We start from the raw sequence: 16,852 nt of genomic DNA, 5'->3' as shown, positions 1-16,852 counted from the left end.
TTGAAAAATGAATTGCATTATAATAAAACATTCATCCAATCATTTATAGTTGGCTGTTAAAAACAGTTGACAGTGACAAACTTTGGAACTGGATTAATCTTGTCATTTAAAACACAAGTCAGTGAACTGTACATTTGCACATCACTCCTGTACTGTAAAGTGCTTCACTGCATGATCACTTGCAGACAAGGTGTACAGACATGCAGTGATCCCCAATGAAATTTCCCTGATTCCCAAACCCCACTGTCCCATGAGAAGAAATGTAAGAGCTGAGTTATTACTTTGCTATTCAAATATGTTCTTTCATAGAGTTTCTCAGAGTACACCAAGTCACATAACTCTCCATGACAGCCAGGGGCATAAAGTTGATGGGCGTAAAGACACTTGACAACAGCCATACTTACATAACCCATTGCATTAAACATTATGTCTTTCTGTATTTTAAGTTGTGCATATTATATAGCAGTTACATCTTTTTTTGCATAGAGTGTTTTGCATACTATATATCAATCCCTAATATTGCATAAACGCAGGCCTTATAGTCCCAAGTTTGCACACAGAGTGACTGGGACTGTTGGTGACTGGGAAATTTTAATAATATTTAAAATTTTAACAATAGTTGTCTAAACACTATGCTTAAGTACATGTGGACTGCAATCTCAAGACTAAATTGTAACAATTTGTATTATGCCTAGTTCAGACATGAAACTCTGACCACACACTGTTTGGCTCTTTCGACACCCTGAAGCAGCCTATCAGCCATGCCTCTCCATCTATGTAGCCCCTTATCCTGACTAACTTGCCGGTTACAGCCTCTGCATGCTACGAAATTTCATATCCTACGCTGTCAAATGCTGACATTTGATCACAAATGCTTGTAACAAACGAGGGTAACATTGGTTAATTCTGACAAACACTAACAAATGCGGTGAACATTGGTACATGCAGATAACAAGCTTAATGTGGGCAATACTAATAATCTCTGACAACCGCATTAACGGCTAGTAAATGCTGCTTATAACCACTAAACGCCTATAACACCTGGCAAATAGTGATTCTTGCTGGCAAAAGCTCATAATGGCTGACAAACCCTGACAAGGCTGACATAAATCTGGTTGGTAAATCCTCATAAATGCTGATAAAAACTGATCACAGCTAGCAAATTCTTATAATGGCTTACAACACTAATAATGGCCGATAAACACTGGTGATTGCTGATAAATGCTAATACACATGCCAGTAAAAGACACAGTCATCCTTGAAAGTTTGGACCCTTTAGAATGTTATTTATTTTTGCATAAATATGTCCTAAAACATCATCAGATTTTCACACAAGTCCTAAACGTAGACAAAGAGAACCCAATTAAACAAATGAGACAAAACTATGTACAGTATTATACTTGGTCATTTACTTATTGAGGAAAATATTCCAATATTACATCCAATATGATCCAATATCTGTGAGTGGTAAAAGTATGTGAATAGAATTATTTGATCAACAACAAATGACGCCTCACTTTCTGCCCAATCATGTCTGCGATTTGCTTTGTGTGTCGTAATGTTCGAACCCCAGTCACACATTTCTCTCTTTCTTTCTTTTACAAGTATAGTATAATACATTTTTGGTGATGAGAATGGGATACACTATGGTGCTACCCAGTACGATCATGATGCTAACCTACAGAGGGCACTGCATGCGCTGAATGATGTGGGACTCAAACTGAACATGTAAAAGTGTAAGTTCAACCAGACCTCTCTAAGTTTCAAGGTTCACACCATATCCAAAGACCAAGATCGGGTCAGTGCAGTGGTCAACGCACATCCCCCACATGACACATCCTCCCTGTGATCCTTCCCTGGGCCTTAAATCATGGTATCACAGTAAGTTAATTCCTGACTTCTCTACTGTTGAATGTCTATAGTGTATGAATGGTTGTGAATGTGTATTTGAGTATGCCCTGTGATAGATTGGCATGGTGTACCCCACCCCATGCTCCCTGGGATGGGCTCCAGGTTCCCCGTGACCGAGTAGGATAAGCAGTATAGAAAATAGATGGACGGATGGAGTTGTCATAGCTGAACTGATAGTATGCTTTGCTTAACATCAACCAACCATGAACACTAGTAACATTAAAAACAAAAGTATTAACCAGAAAACTATATTCATCTTATTAAGATCTTTATCAACGTATTTGCAGTTGAGAACAGGCAAAAGTCAGAAGTGAGGCTGAATAGAAAGTTATATTATTTATACATGGAGAAAAGTTAAATTAATTCTCAACATTTGGTACTCAATTTAACCTTAGCTAATTTATGTGGATTTATTTTAGTCATCAATGGCAGAAACTTTAGGCAATGTGGGTACATGTTATTACTTTGTTAACATTATTTATGGTTAATCAAAGCTAAGTAAATGATTTGTTAATGTTACTTAATGTAGTAAATGATGTTAATTAAGGGAACTTAGTGTAAAGTCTTACCTCTATTTCTAATACACAGTTGAACGGTTATATGCAGAACACAACAATTCTGATTCTAATTAAAACTTTCAGGTGGAATTAAAAAAAAATATAAGCAAAATTAAATGCTAGTCCATACAATGATGCTAAATGACTATTACAAAACAAAAACCAGCACAGTTATGAAATCTTGTACTTCCATTATAATTACCGAATTAAAAATCTTCAGATGATGTGCTGATCATCTGATGGGATGAGCCTTTCCAGGATGAGGTCTGCATGCCTGTGATTTCATTATTTTCTATGATGAAGGAAAATTTGCTCCAGGTCTGGATAAAAAACAACAACAACAACAACAACACACACACACACACACACACACACACATATTTATATATATATATATATATATATATATATATATATATATATATATATATATATATATATATATATATATATATATATATATATATATATATATATATATATATAATCGGTAGTAAATATTGTCACAAACTTGCATTAAACACACACACAAAAAAAAATGTAACTTGCCTCAATAAAACCAATGAAATTGATGGAAACATCTCCACAAATGCCAAGCTTAGAAATGTTCTCTAAAGAAATGCGATGTTTGAATGTGCAAAGTTCCAAGCCATTCACATAGACCTGTACAGACATGGAAATTTGGCGTTGGACTTATATTGTTCTTCAGATATATTTAACCTGTATTTGTGTGGCAGCCTGGGAAAACCTTTCACATCTACTATCTGCTATGTAAAGTTAGGTTGCCTTGAACTGAAATTGTTGTCTTTTTTGCACATAGAGCACAACATATAAAGTTATAGCATTACTAAAGGGGTGTGGGGGGGGGTGTGGGGGTTAAATTGCATTTAAAACTTTTAAGAATTTACAGATTTCATTCCATTTTAAATGAAAAGAACACCACATTGTCTAAAAGCAATAGCTATTTATTTATTTTATTTACCTTAAATTCAATATGTAAAAAAATAAATAAACATGTCACAATAATTACATTTAAAACTGTTTTAATCGTAATGCGAGCCCTTATTCATAGTCTACAAACAGACAGGCTACTCAGTAGTTCAACTCCTCTGGTAGTCATTTCATGTTTAATAAATATATTATAAATTATAAATAAACTTATGTTAATAATATGTAAGAATGTGTTAATAATGTGCTTTCAATATATAAACTATTTCTATATTGATTTGGTGAAATACAATTGACTTTTTCTTTCTTTTTTTTTTTCTTTTTTTTTTTTGTCTGTTTGACATTATTCATCCATAGCAATATCTAATGGGTTTTACCAGACTGCACTGGTAATGATTTAATGATTTTTGATTTAATGATTTAATGATCACATTTAATGATTGAGACATTAATTTAAGGTACACACCTCATACCCCTCTGATTTAATGACGACAAACATATTAAAGGCTGCTCCCTTGGTGAAGGGTTTGTCAGAGGCAGATTCCTCAGTCTCCCAGCTACCATTTCTGAAGCTGTTTAGTGCCACATAATGGCCGAGTTGGGGGTTAATGTGAAAAGCGATGTCATCACCAACAGACTCACCTGTTTGGAAGTTTATTGTGAATCTGTAAAGTACAAAGATTAGTAACAAAAGGAAAAAGTTCTAATATTTGATTCAAGTAAAGAGTGAAATTAACATTTTTTGAAAATCACTCATGATTCAATAATCAATAATGAAAAAGTATAAGTTCTTGATAATTGGCATACTCATTGGCATCTGCAGGAAGAGCCCCTTGGAACAAGACAGCCATATCTGGTCTTGCCTTTCCTGGGATCAGTCCTACATAAGGAAGGGCCTGGGGCAGAATGAAGTGAAGAATCAAGTGGTGTGATTGAATAATCAGAGGGTAGGCTTACATTATTAAAATTCTAATTATTTTTTTGTAATTCAAATAGAAGTGTTCTAAATTTGTGGTATTCACATGTGCTATTTAACTTACAGGGTTGCTGACTGGATGTGAAACCTGTGATGGGATTGGTATAGGTCTCCAGCATGATCTTTCCATGCCTGTGATTTTAATATTTTCCATAACCATGGACGAGCTACTCCAGTTCTGATAGAACGATTACAAGAAAAAAAAAAATCTAATTAAGATCTCCAATTGGACAATGAAATAATGTCTTAAATATAAATTAAACAGCAAATAAAGGAATTTGTATGACTTACATCAATAAAACCAATGAAATTGATGAAAACATCTCCACGAATGCCAAGTGAAGAAATGGTCTCTAAAGGAATGCAATGCTTGAATGTGCAATATTGCAGGCCATTCACATAGACCTGAAGAAAATTGGTTATTTTTTTATTGTCTTCGATTTATTTATTTAATTATTTTATTATCTGGATATTGATTTAGGATACACACCTCATAACCCTCTAATTTGAGGACAACAAACATATTGAAGGCTGCTCCGTTGTCTGAAGCTAAATCTTCACCATTTCTGAGACTGCTTAGCACCAGAAAACGGACAATTTGGGGATTGATATTGAATGCGATATCATCAGAGGACTGACATGTTTGGAAATTTATTTCAAACCTAAAGAAAAGAAAATTGAGCAGTGAAAGGTTGGGTCAAAACATATTTAAGCACATTCATATTTATAATTCCTTAGTTGGATGGTGCCTTACTCATTGGAATCTGCAAGAATTGTCCCATAAAACAGTACAGCCATATCTGCTCTTATCCCACCCGGGATGCTGCCCACAAATGGAAGTGTCTGGGGAAAAAGAAAATTATGTACAGTTATGTAAACTTTAGATATTGGATAAAATAAATGCTTAGTTGCTTACAAGTTGGTTATTTATCATTTTAAAATCCATACTAATGGCATTTGTGTTGCATCACTAATGTGATTTAAAATGTTTGATTTAAACAAATCAAGAGCTGGTTTTGCTGAACTCACAAGCTTGTCTGTTGTGATGGGTAGAAGTGTCACGGAAGTGCTTCTCATTTCAGTGCTTTGCTTATTTTCCAGTGCCAAAGAAGATCTGCTCCAGTTCTGTGAGTAAAATGAAATTATTAAACATTTTCTTAAAGTAACTGATCTAATGATTAAATATATCGAATGAAACACTTCAAAATCACAAGAAGCACAAAATTAAATAATAATAATAATAATAATAATAATAATAATAATAATAATAATAATAATAATAATAGTAATTCCACTTACTTCAACAAATCCAAAGTAGTTGATGATAACATCTCCACAAATACCAAGAGTAGAAACGTTCTCTAAAGGAATGCGGTGCTTGAATGTACAGTGTTGCAAGCCATTCACACAGACCTGTTGGAACATGGTATATTTTGGTATTTGACCATTATCAGAATTTGTTTTTAGTGTACATGTCTGCTCACTGATTTAGGAAACATACCTCATATCCCTCTGAGTTGATGACAATGTTCATATTCAATGCTCCTTCCTTGGCAAAGGGTGTGATGGAGGCATGTTCCTCAGTCTCCCAACTACCATTTCTAAAGCTGTTTAGGGCCACTAACTCTCCAATTCGGGGGTTGATATGGAAAGCGATGTTCTCACCATCAGACTCACCCGTCTGGAAATTTATTTTAAACCTGAGAAGAACAAAAAAGACAAACTTTCTCAAAACACATGCTCAGTGGTGAATGGTTTTCAAGTTCAGTGCAGCAGCAAAACATGTCATGTTCCTGGTCACTGATTTTTATTGCTTATATCCCTCTCAGATTTAAACCTCCTAAATAATTTGTTCCAAGTTCAGCAATTGAAATAAAAATGAAATTGTACTCTTTGGCATCTGCTGGAATATTCCCTTGAAAGATTACAGCCATATCTGTCTTTAATCCTCCTGGAATTGCACCAACATATGGAAGTTCCTGTGAAAAGCAAAATGTGAATAATAGAGCTCCTTAAAGGAAAAGAGTTACAAACTGAAGCTCAAGATACAGTAAATAGTTTCCAAATCTCTGTTAGTGGTACTTTATCTTATAGTAAATACTTTTGTGAATGTAAAAAGGATTTAGGTACAAAAGGTTGTGGCAGTCATGTGTACTGCATTTCCAATATAACTCACAGGGCTGCTGATTGGATGTGAAATCTCTGATGGCACGTCTATCAGGCTCCCAGTAATCAGTGACATGTCTTGGATTTCATTACTTTCCACAACCATGGACGATTCGTTCCAGTTCTGAAAGATAAATAAAAATATCAAATGGTGTCTATTGTTAAGTACCTCAAAGCTGTCCAGTAATTCATTTCTATATGTCCCATCAGTAAAAACAGTAAAAACAGTTGCACTTACTTCACTTCCACGGTGAGTAATTTTGAAGTTCACTGCACTATGAAACAAAATGTCATGTTTGTGATAAATAACTTTTTTTCTCGTAATATCATATTTGATGTAACTTTCATGGGTATTTGTTCAGGTTGTAGCTAATAGAAAAATGAAACCATACTTATTGGCATCTGCAGGAAGAGCCACTTGGAAGATTACAGCCTTGTCTGTTTTTAATGCTTCTGGGACTGTATCTACATGTGCACTTTCCTGTGAAGAGCAAAAATGTGCACAGGTCTCTTCCTTTTAGATAAAGTTGTACTAATTGAATTGAAAATGTATGAATTTAAAATATCAGCTACTGGTACATTATCTTATACCAAATGCTTTATCAGAAAGGAAATAGCTACAATAAGTAGTGGCAGTAATGTGTGTGGCATTTCCACGCTAACTCACAGGGCTGCTGAGTGGATGAGAAATCTCTGATGGGACGTCTATCAGGCTCCCGGAAGTGATCGACATGTCTTGAATGTCATTCATTTCCACAGCCATGGAGGATTCACTCCAGTTCTGACAGACAGATCAAATAATTTCTATTGTCATGTTTTTAAGACAAGTTGCCCAGGAATTCATTTCTCAATGTCTCATTAATACAACTTCTAAAAAAAAAAAAAATGTTTTACTTACTTCAACAAATCCAAAGTAGTTGATGATAACATCTCCACAAATACCAAGAGTAGAAACGTTCTCTAAAGGAATGCGGTGCTTGAATGTACAGTGTTGCAAGCCATTCACACAGACCTGTTGGAACATGGTATATTTTGGTATTTGACCATTATCAGAATTAGTTTTTAGTGTACATGTCTGCTCACTGATTTAGGAAACATACCTCATATCCCTCTGAGTTGATGACAATGTTCATATTCAATGCTCCTTCCTTGGCAAAGGGTGTGATGGAGGCATGTTCCTCGGTCTCCCAACTACCATTTCTAAAGCTGTTTAGGGCCACTAACTCTCCAATTCGGGGGTTGATATGGAAAGCGATGTTCTCACCATCAGACTCACCCGTCTGGAAATTTATTTTAAACCTGAGAAGAACAAAAAAGACAAACTTTCTCAAAACACATGCTCAATGGTGAATGGTTTTCAGGTTCAGTGCAGCAGCAAAACATGTCATTTTCCTGGTCACTGATTTTTATTGCTTATATCCCTCTCAGATTTAAACCTCCTAAATAATTTGTTCCAAGTTCAGCAATTGAAATAAAAATGAAATTGTACTCTTTGGCATCTGCTGGAATATTCCCTTGAAAGATTACAGCCATATCTGTCTTTAATCCTCCTGGAATTGCACCAACATATGGAAGTTCCTGTGAAAAGCAAAATGTGAATAATAGAGCTCCTTAAAGGAAAAGAGTTACAAACTGAAGCTCAAGATACAGTAAATAGTTTCCAAATCTCTGTTAGTGGTACTTTATCTTATAGTAAATACTTTTGTGAATGTAAAAAGGATTTAGGTACAAAAGGTTGTGGCAGTCATGTGTACTGCATTTCCAATATAACTCACAGGGCTGCTGATTGGATGTGAAATCTCTGATGGCACGTCTATCAGGCTCCCAGTAATCATTGACATGTCTTGGATTTCATTACTTTCCACAACCATGGACAATTCGTTCCAGTTCTGAAAGATAAATAAAAATATCAAATGGTGTCTATTGTTAAGTACCTCAACGCTGTCCAGTAATTCATTTCTATATGTCCCATCAGTAAAAACAGTAAAAACAGTTGCACTTACTTCACTTCCACGGTGAGTAATTTTGAAGTTGACTGCACTATGAAACAAAATGTCATGTTTGTGATAAATAACTTTTTTTCTCGTAATATCATATTTGATGTAACTTTCATGGGTATTTGTTCAGGTTGTAGCTAATAGAAAAATGAAACCATACTTATTGGCATCTGCAGGAAGAGCCACTTGGAAGATTACAGCCTTGTCTGTTTTTAATGCTTCTGGGACTGTATCTACATGTGGACTTTCCTGTGAAGAGCAAAAATGTGCACAGGTCTCTTCCTTTTAGATAAAGTTGTACTAATTGAATTGAAAATGTATGCATTTCTAAATATCAGCTACTGGTACATTATCTTATACCAAATGCTTTATCAGAAAGGAAATAGCTACAATAAGTAGTGGCAGTAATGTGTGTGGCATTTCCACGCTAACTCACAGGGCTGCTGAGTGGATGAGAAATCTCTGATGGGACGTCTATCAGGCTCCCGGAAGTGATCGACATGTCTTGAATGTCATTCATTTCCACAGCCATGGAGGATTCACTCCAGTTCTGACAGACAGATCAAATAATTTCTATTGTCATGTTTTTAAGACAAGTTGCCCAGGAATTCATTTCTCAATGTCTCATTAATACAACTTCTAAAAAAAAAAAAAATGTTTTACTTACTTCAACAAATCCAAAGTAGTTGATGATAACATCTCCACAAATACCAAGAGTAGAAACGTTCTCTAAAGGAATGCGGTGCTTGAATGTACAGTGTTGCAAGCCATTCACATAGACCTGTTGGAACATGGTATATTTTGGTGTTTGACCATTATCAGAATTTGTTTTTAGTGTACATGTCTGCTCACTGATTTAGGAAACATACCTCATATCCCTCTGAGTTGATGACAATGTTCATATTCAATGCTCCTTCCTTGGCAAAGGGTGTGATGGAGGCATGTTCCTCAGTCTCCCAACTACCATTTCTAAAGCTGTTTAGGGCCACTAACTCTCCAATTCGGGGGTTGATGTGGAAAGCGATGTCATCACCGTCAGACTCACCCGTCTGGAAATTTATTGTAAACCTGAGAAGATGAATGTGAAAAATATTTGTCAAAACACATGCTCAATGGTGAACAAAATACCATGTTCCTGACCACTGACTTTTATTGCTTATATCCTCATGAATTTACTTCTCCAAAGTAATTTGTTTTAGGGATTGTAGTTAATATGAAAATGAAAGCATACACTTTAGCATCTGCAGGAAGAGCCACTTTGAGGAATACAGCCATATCTGTCCTTAAACCTTCTGGTATAGATCCTACATATGGGAGTTCCTATGAAAAGCAAAACTGTGCACTGTACAAACCATTCTTTGTTTTTTGGTAGTAATTGAAGAGAAAGATGTATAATCTTTAACCACTATTAGTGCTACATAATCATACTCACAGGGTTGATGACTGGATGTGAAATTTCTGATGGAATGTGCATCAGGTTCCCAGAAATGCTCAACTTTTCTGGAATTTCATTAATTTTCCTAGCCATGGAGGATGTGCTCCAATTCTAATGGGAAAACAAATTATGTTCTTTCCATTCTTCGGGTAGACAACCTATAACAGCCCACAACTAGACATGTCTAATCTTATTACCAATAACTGGATGCAACCAACAATCCCATGGCAACGTTAGAAAACTAAGCCAGGTGTTAGTGTTAGTTTTATTACAACTTGGGAAAAGTAAGATGACTGCCGGGTGTCCCACCCTCTTGAATATATGCCATACTCTAGTGATGGAGGATTGTTACACTATTCAGAAAATGATTCTTCAATAAGAGTTTTACCTACTTCAACAAAACCAAAGTAGTTAATGGTAACATCTCCACGAATGCCAAGTGTGGAAACCTTCTCCAAAGGAATTCGGTGTTTGAATGTACAGTGTTGCAAGCTGTTGATATAGACCTGTAGAAGCATGGTGAAATTTTTCATGAATGACTTAGGATTGTAAATGTTTCATTTTCTGCTTTGAATTTAAGAAACATACCTCATAGCCCTCTGAGTTGATAACAAAAAACAAATTAAAGGATGTTCCCTTGCTGAATGGATTGTCAGAGGCATATTCCTCAGTCTCCCAGCTGCCATTTATGAAGCTGTTCAGGGCCATAGATTTACCAATTCGAGGACTGATGTGAAAAGCAATGTCATCATAATCAGAGTCACCCGTCAGAAGATTAATCTCGAAGCTGTAAATAAAATGAAAGATAATAACAATATGTGGGTCAAGCACTGATTGCGCGTAAAAGAATGAAGTCTTCAATACTGAAATTAATTGTGATTTTTAAATAGCTGTTGTACCTTGGATTTTTCCCTAATTAACCTTAAGTATAAAGTCAGGTGATACCTTTTGCCATGTTCAGAAACTGTCCCATGGAACAAAACAGCCATATCTGGTCTTATCTCTTCTTTAATGGTACCCATGTAGGGTAGTGCCTACAAAGAACAATATTATGGTGCATTTCTTTGCAGATGGTATTTCTATTTAAAAAGTTCCTGCAGATTTACTCACTGGCTGGATGACTGGATGTGAAACCTCTGACGGAACTGATAATTGTTTTGAGAACGAGCTCCTACATCCTGTGGCATTTGATCGGTCCATACATAAAGGTGATCTACTCCAGTTCTGATGGGAATTAGCATATGGAACATGATCTTCAGTGAAACAGTTTGCTGAGAAACATTTTTATCTAACTGAATAGAAATAAACTGTAATATCAAGAAAGTCTTACATCAATGAAACCATAGATGGCGACTGAAATATCTCCAAAAATGGCAAGTGTAGAAATGCTCTCTAAGGGAATGCGATGCTTAAATATACAAAGTTGCACACCATTTACATAGACCTGTGGAAGCATGGTAAATAACTTTATATGATTTGTTTAATTAACACATTCATCTACAAATTAGTTTAAGAAACACACCTCATAGCCCTCAGAACTGATGACGACAAACATATTGAAAGCCGCTCCCTTGGTAAAGAGTTTATCAGGTGCAGTTTCCTCCTTTTCCCAGCTTGCATTTCTGAAGCTGTTCAGGTAGACATGTTTCCCAATGCGGGGGTTGAAGTGAAAAGCGATGTCATCACTATCAGACTGCCCTGTTTGGAAATTTATTGCAAACCTACAAAGGGAAACATAGAAGACATATGTACTATGTTGTTTTTTTTTTTTTTTTTTTTTTTAACAAATCACATTGAATGCATGTTATGTCTGTGAAGACAGTTGGACAGCACATGTGAGGTGCACTGTAAATAGTGCATGAAAATTGATGACTTAGATTCCTGAACTTAATTTATTAAAGTATTTATTGAAGGTATTTATTTATTGTATACATTTTGGCATGTGCAGGAAGAGTGCCCTGAAAGAATACAGCCGTATCTGATCTTATCCCTCCTCTGATTGTACCCACATAGGGAAGTGCCTGTGAAGCAGAACAATATGCCAGACCAATTATCAATTATGTGGATAAGAATAAATGCACGAAGATGCAGACTGGCATATGCTTTTCAACTCACAGGAAGGATGACCGGATGTGACACCTCTGAGAGGATGGGTAACAGGCTTGAGAATGAGCTTCCCATGCCTGTGATTTTTAAAAGGTCTGTAAAGTTAAAGGATTTGCTCCAGTTCTGGTAGGAAAATAGAATGAAAATTGATCTTTAACAAGCAGGTTAACAAGAAGAAAAAAAAAATCATCCTTTAAAAAATATTAACACGAAATGATACTTACATCAATGAATCCATAGATGGAGATGGTAACATCTCCATAAATGCTAATTGTTGAAATATTCTTTAGAGGAACGCGATGGTTAAACATACAGTGTTGCAAGCCATTCACGTAAACCTGGGAATACACAGCACCATAATTTAAATATTTTTAACGATTTAATTATTTTTCAATTCTTTTTTTTTATATATATATATGATTATAATATTTAAAGGTGTCGTGTGCAAATTAAGTGCAAATAAATAAATAAACAAACCTCATAGCCCTCCGAACTGATGACAACAAACATATAGAAGCCTGCTCCCTTGGTAAAGAGTTCATCAGAGACACATTCCTCCTTCTCCCAACTTCCATTTCTGAAGCTGTTCAGGTAGACATGTTTCCCAATGCGGGGGTTGAAGTGAAAAGCGATGTCATCACTATCTGACTGCCCTGTTTGGAAATTGATCTCAAACCTGTGAAAAAGAAATAATACAAAACTGTATACTTTTACTACCCCCCCCCCCCCCCCCCCCCCCATTTCCTTTAACCGTATATCAATTACATACTCTTTAGGATGTGCAGGAAGAGCTCCTTGGAAAAATACAGCCATCTCCGGTTTTAACCTGTCCCCAATTGTACCCACATGGGGAAGTATCTAGGGAGAGCATAAACAACATGTACATTTAGTAATCAAGCACTTCTTCTTTAGTGGATCTGAAGACTTATTAATCATTACTTATGAGTCATTACTCCTGGTCAGCATTACAGTGGATCAGGCCCAAATACATGCATTCCAGCATTCTGCTGTATTTTTAAGGGTGAGTAAACTACAAATTTCTCACAGGTTGTCTGAATAGATTTGTATGTATGACTAAAAGGTTTTAATGTTGTAGCATTCGGGGGTATAGGGGGTTAGCGGCAGGCTGGAGAGGGAGGGTGTTATGTAGACGTCAGCAAAAAGAAGCCAAGGGTGCTGAATGAGGTTCAGAAAAATAGGGTGGGTTTTGGAGAAGGAAAATGATGGCTACAGATGTAAACTGCCCTTCAATAGACACAGCTGGGTGAAATAATCAGTTCTGTTTTGTAGAATCTGAATTAAGTAGGGTATAGATAGTGGGTGCACATTATTCACTGTATGTCAACCCACTTCACTGTAATTAAGCTACTTCACCTAACTGTTGACTAAGTACAACCGAATTGGGTCTGCATGAAATAAGAACAGACAACTCATGACTACACAAATTAAATCTGACACTCTGGAACTTTGTCATCATAGACAGAGAGTAGAAATTAGCCAAAACAACGTCGTTGAGTTCTTTCTACTAAAATACGGTGTTACTAATATAGTTACTGAAATAGAAACACCATCTAATTCAAATCATTACAAAAATATCACTGCACTAACCTATCAGTGTACACAACACACATTTGACTAATGCAGACCACACCCGTAACTAAATGACATAAAGAGTGACTGTAAAAAGTTCTCCAAATTTTGAGTTTGTAGAACTCAAAATTAATGTGCAGGAGTAGTTGACAGGAAACAAGGAGACAGAAAGGTGTTGTGTGCAGAAACTTCATGTCATTTGTGTGAGAAAGAAAGAGAGAGTATTTATAGCAAGTAACTAGGAAGAAGGTAGAGCTTCAGGCATGGTCTTTCTGGCTAATGTCAGCTGTTTCAAAATTCCATTTTTAAGACAGTGGGAGAAGTCTATTTGATTGGATATAACAATTTTACAATGTAGATATGTATGTATATACATACAATACATGCATACAAGGTTGCAAATTAGAGTGCACTCTTCTGCCTAATTGTGTCATCATAAAAATAGGGCTCTTATGCTTTTTCAAAGTTGTAACTTTGTGCATTAGGGGCAAATTAGCTGTATTCAGAAAGTTCATGTCCATTATGTGCTGTTTTACTCACAGGATGAATGACTTGATGTGACACCTCTGATGGGATTGGTAACATGTTCAACAATAAACTCTCTGTGCTTGTAATTGCTTGCTCTCTAAAGCTGGATCTTCTCCAGTTCTAATGGCAAAATTAAAATATAAAAAATACTCAGTAAACCAGTATAGCTTTAACATTCCATTCACATCCACATGCACAGAAGGCATTAAATGAAATAATTAAAAAAAAGGGTTTTTTTTTTTTTTTTTTTACTTACTTCACACAAGCCAAAAAAATCAATGCTAACATCTCCGCAAATGCAAAGTGTAGTAACTTTCTCTAAAGGAATGCGGTGCTGGAACATGTAGCGTCTTAAGTCATTCACATAAACCTGGAAAGGGAAACTGTATGAATTTATGTTATATTTACAACAAATATCAGTGAGTTCATTCATAAAACACACCTCATAACCATCTGTCTTGGTGACAATGAACATATTGAAGGCTGCTCCCCTGGTGAAGGACTCATCGAGAACACATTCCTTCTCCTCCCAGTTTCCATTCTGGAAGCTGTTCAAATATACATATTGGCCAATCCAGGGATTGAAGTAAAAAGCAATGTCATCGTATTTATTCTGGCCCGTTTGGAAATTTATTGAAAACCTGTGGGAAAAAAAGAGCAAAGGTCGTGCAAACCTAACTGAATAATATCGATATAGTATGGTGGTCTTCTTATTTTTACCATAAAGGCTAAAAAGAAAGACACTGTTTAAACATTTAGTAATTGTGGTACTTTAAAGAGAAATAATTTTTAAAAAATCATACTGATTGGCATTATCAGGAACAGTCCCTTGAACATAGAGAGCCATTCCTGGTTTTAATCCACCAGATATTATTGGTCCAACATAGGGAATAATCTGTAGCATAAAGAACAAGTTATTTATCTAAAATAAAATGCTAAAAACTGATAAAAAAAATATTTCACATACTGTGAAATAGTTTAAAAGCACATGAACATTCATTGTAAGATGGAAACAAGAATTGTTAAAACACTTATATGACATCTACATTCATTCAAACATTGCAAATACTGTACATGATATAACCTTACTGGGTTGGCGACTTGCTGGTGTCCAGAGTGGAAGCAGGTGTTAGAACAGAACCAGCTGCTTTCGGAAATATCTGATCTCACAAAACTCATGATTGCAAAAATACAGTATGCACTAACAGAAGCGTTCCACTGTGTAGATTAGGTTTTGTAATGTACTGTATAGTATAGTGGAAGTTTTATAGTGAAGGGGTGGGACTGCTCTTGTCCCCAGGGAGGTTTTTTATTATTAGTATTATTATTATTATTATTTTAAAACCGTTACAGATTAGTTTAAACCCATTAGCCCTCTGGCAATTAAACTAAGTAAACAGAACTACGAAATTGGTGTATATTTCACACATAACTGGAAAAAAACAAACATGTTATGCAATATGTTTGAGGCTATGGAGTATCTTATTTCAAAATGAACTGCTTTAAATAGAATACAGTTCTTTGAAGTATACAAGCTCTTACTGGACAATCATCGAATCCAACATTAAACGTAACTTCAGACTGAAAAATGTTGACAACCAGCCTTCACTTAGCTCGAATTATGTTTCGATAATGAGAAAGCTGATCAATCACACAGGCTAATAGTGTTCAGAGAAGGTCATTGCTACTTTTGGGAGAAGACATTAAAACTCATTCCTGGTGAAGGTTTACTTACTACTGGTTGTCTTACTACTGTAAGACAATGTACCATTTTTTGCTCAAGGATGGTTAGAAGCTCCAATTTCCAATACATTATCATGTTTATATCATGTGAAATACATTAACACGTGGTAAAGTTACACCCTTGATATTCAAATGCTTCTTTCATCAAGATTCTCAGAAACTTCAAAGTTACTGGTTAAGGCTTCAAGTCATAACGACTGCTTGCACCAGAAAAAAAAAAACAAAAAAAAAAAAACCATCATAACGGCCAGGGGTATAAATATTATGAATAGATTACTATATGTACATCAGATTAATGTTACAATTGTTACTGCTAAACAACTTCATCCATACACTTTATATCTCTCTTTTCTCTTTTTATATCTCACTTATAAGTGAACTTTTACGTATTTAGTAGTGGTTAAAATTACGTAAACCTTCATCCATAAACATATACAGCATAATAATATGTGTCATAATGATCACCTTAATATTAAAAATCCCATTTATTTATACTCTTAATAATGGTGTAAATGTTTGTGTCTGGTAAACTTACTTATTTTTATTTTATTTTTTTTTCATTACAAGACTATTTACCAGATTTGGCATTACCACTGTATTTTTAATAATGCAATGTATAATATTAAAGTTTGAAATGAATGCAACTTTTGTATATATTCTGAATATATATATATATATATATATATATATATATATATATATATATATATATATATATATATATATATATATATATATATATATCTTTAAGAATGTCACAAGGCAGAGGTAAATGTAAGTATGAGCTGTTAACAATCCATGCAGACAAACTTGTGGTTAAAAAAATAAACAAAAACATATGGGGGTCACACATCAGGCATCAGAGCAATGCATGTAATCAATCTTAAAATGAGGG

General features: G+C 35.2%; 1 protein-coding gene across 3 annotated transcripts; it reads right to left on the bottom strand.

The window, feature by feature from the left end:
* Positions 1 to 2,145: 2,145 nt before the first annotated feature.
* Positions 2,146 to 15,450, bottom strand: LOC108264058 (uncharacterized). 3 transcript variants are annotated; one of them, XM_017465365.3, is made up of 43 exons: positions 15,304 to 15,450; positions 15,018 to 15,109; positions 14,657 to 14,855; positions 14,471 to 14,584; positions 14,227 to 14,334; positions 12,866 to 12,954; positions 12,574 to 12,772; positions 12,321 to 12,434; positions 12,106 to 12,219; positions 11,923 to 12,011; positions 11,513 to 11,711; positions 11,321 to 11,434; positions 11,101 to 11,214; positions 10,936 to 11,024; positions 10,579 to 10,777; positions 10,383 to 10,496; positions 9,988 to 10,101; positions 9,787 to 9,875; positions 9,425 to 9,623; positions 9,223 to 9,336; positions 8,992 to 9,105; positions 8,716 to 8,804; positions 8,562 to 8,598; positions 8,334 to 8,447; positions 8,048 to 8,136; positions 7,659 to 7,857; positions 7,457 to 7,570; positions 7,226 to 7,339; positions 6,951 to 7,039; positions 6,797 to 6,833; positions 6,569 to 6,682; positions 6,283 to 6,371; positions 5,894 to 6,092; positions 5,692 to 5,805; positions 5,422 to 5,517; positions 5,147 to 5,235; positions 4,883 to 5,054; positions 4,684 to 4,797; positions 4,457 to 4,570; positions 4,224 to 4,312; positions 3,883 to 4,081; positions 3,018 to 3,131; positions 2,146 to 2,788 (listed from the first exon to the last, which is right to left on the bottom strand). In XM_017465365.3, the coding sequence occupies exons 1-43, from the start codon at positions 15,391 to 15,393 to the stop codon at positions 2,675 to 2,677; spliced, it is 5,166 nt and encodes a 1,721-aa protein (XP_017320854.2). In that variant the 5' UTR covers positions 15,394 to 15,450; the 3' UTR covers positions 2,146 to 2,674. The 3 variants fall into 3 exon arrangements, with proteins under 3 accessions (XP_017320854.2, XP_053533824.1, XP_053533823.1); XM_053677848.1 differs by having other exon boundaries at positions 2,655 to 2,788; positions 4,059 to 4,081; XM_053677849.1 differs by lacking the exons at positions 6,797 to 6,833; positions 6,951 to 7,039; positions 7,226 to 7,339; ... (2 more) ...; positions 8,048 to 8,136; positions 8,334 to 8,447.
* Between the last annotated feature and the right edge of the window lie 1,402 nt (positions 15,451 to 16,852).

Source organism: Ictalurus punctatus, chromosome 4, assembly GCF_001660625.3.
Source record: "Ictalurus punctatus breed USDA103 chromosome 4, Coco_2.0, whole genome shotgun sequence".
NCBI lineage: Eukaryota > Metazoa > Chordata > Actinopteri > Siluriformes > Ictaluridae > Ictalurus > Ictalurus punctatus.
This window is presented reverse-complemented; position numbering and strand designations above follow the sequence as displayed.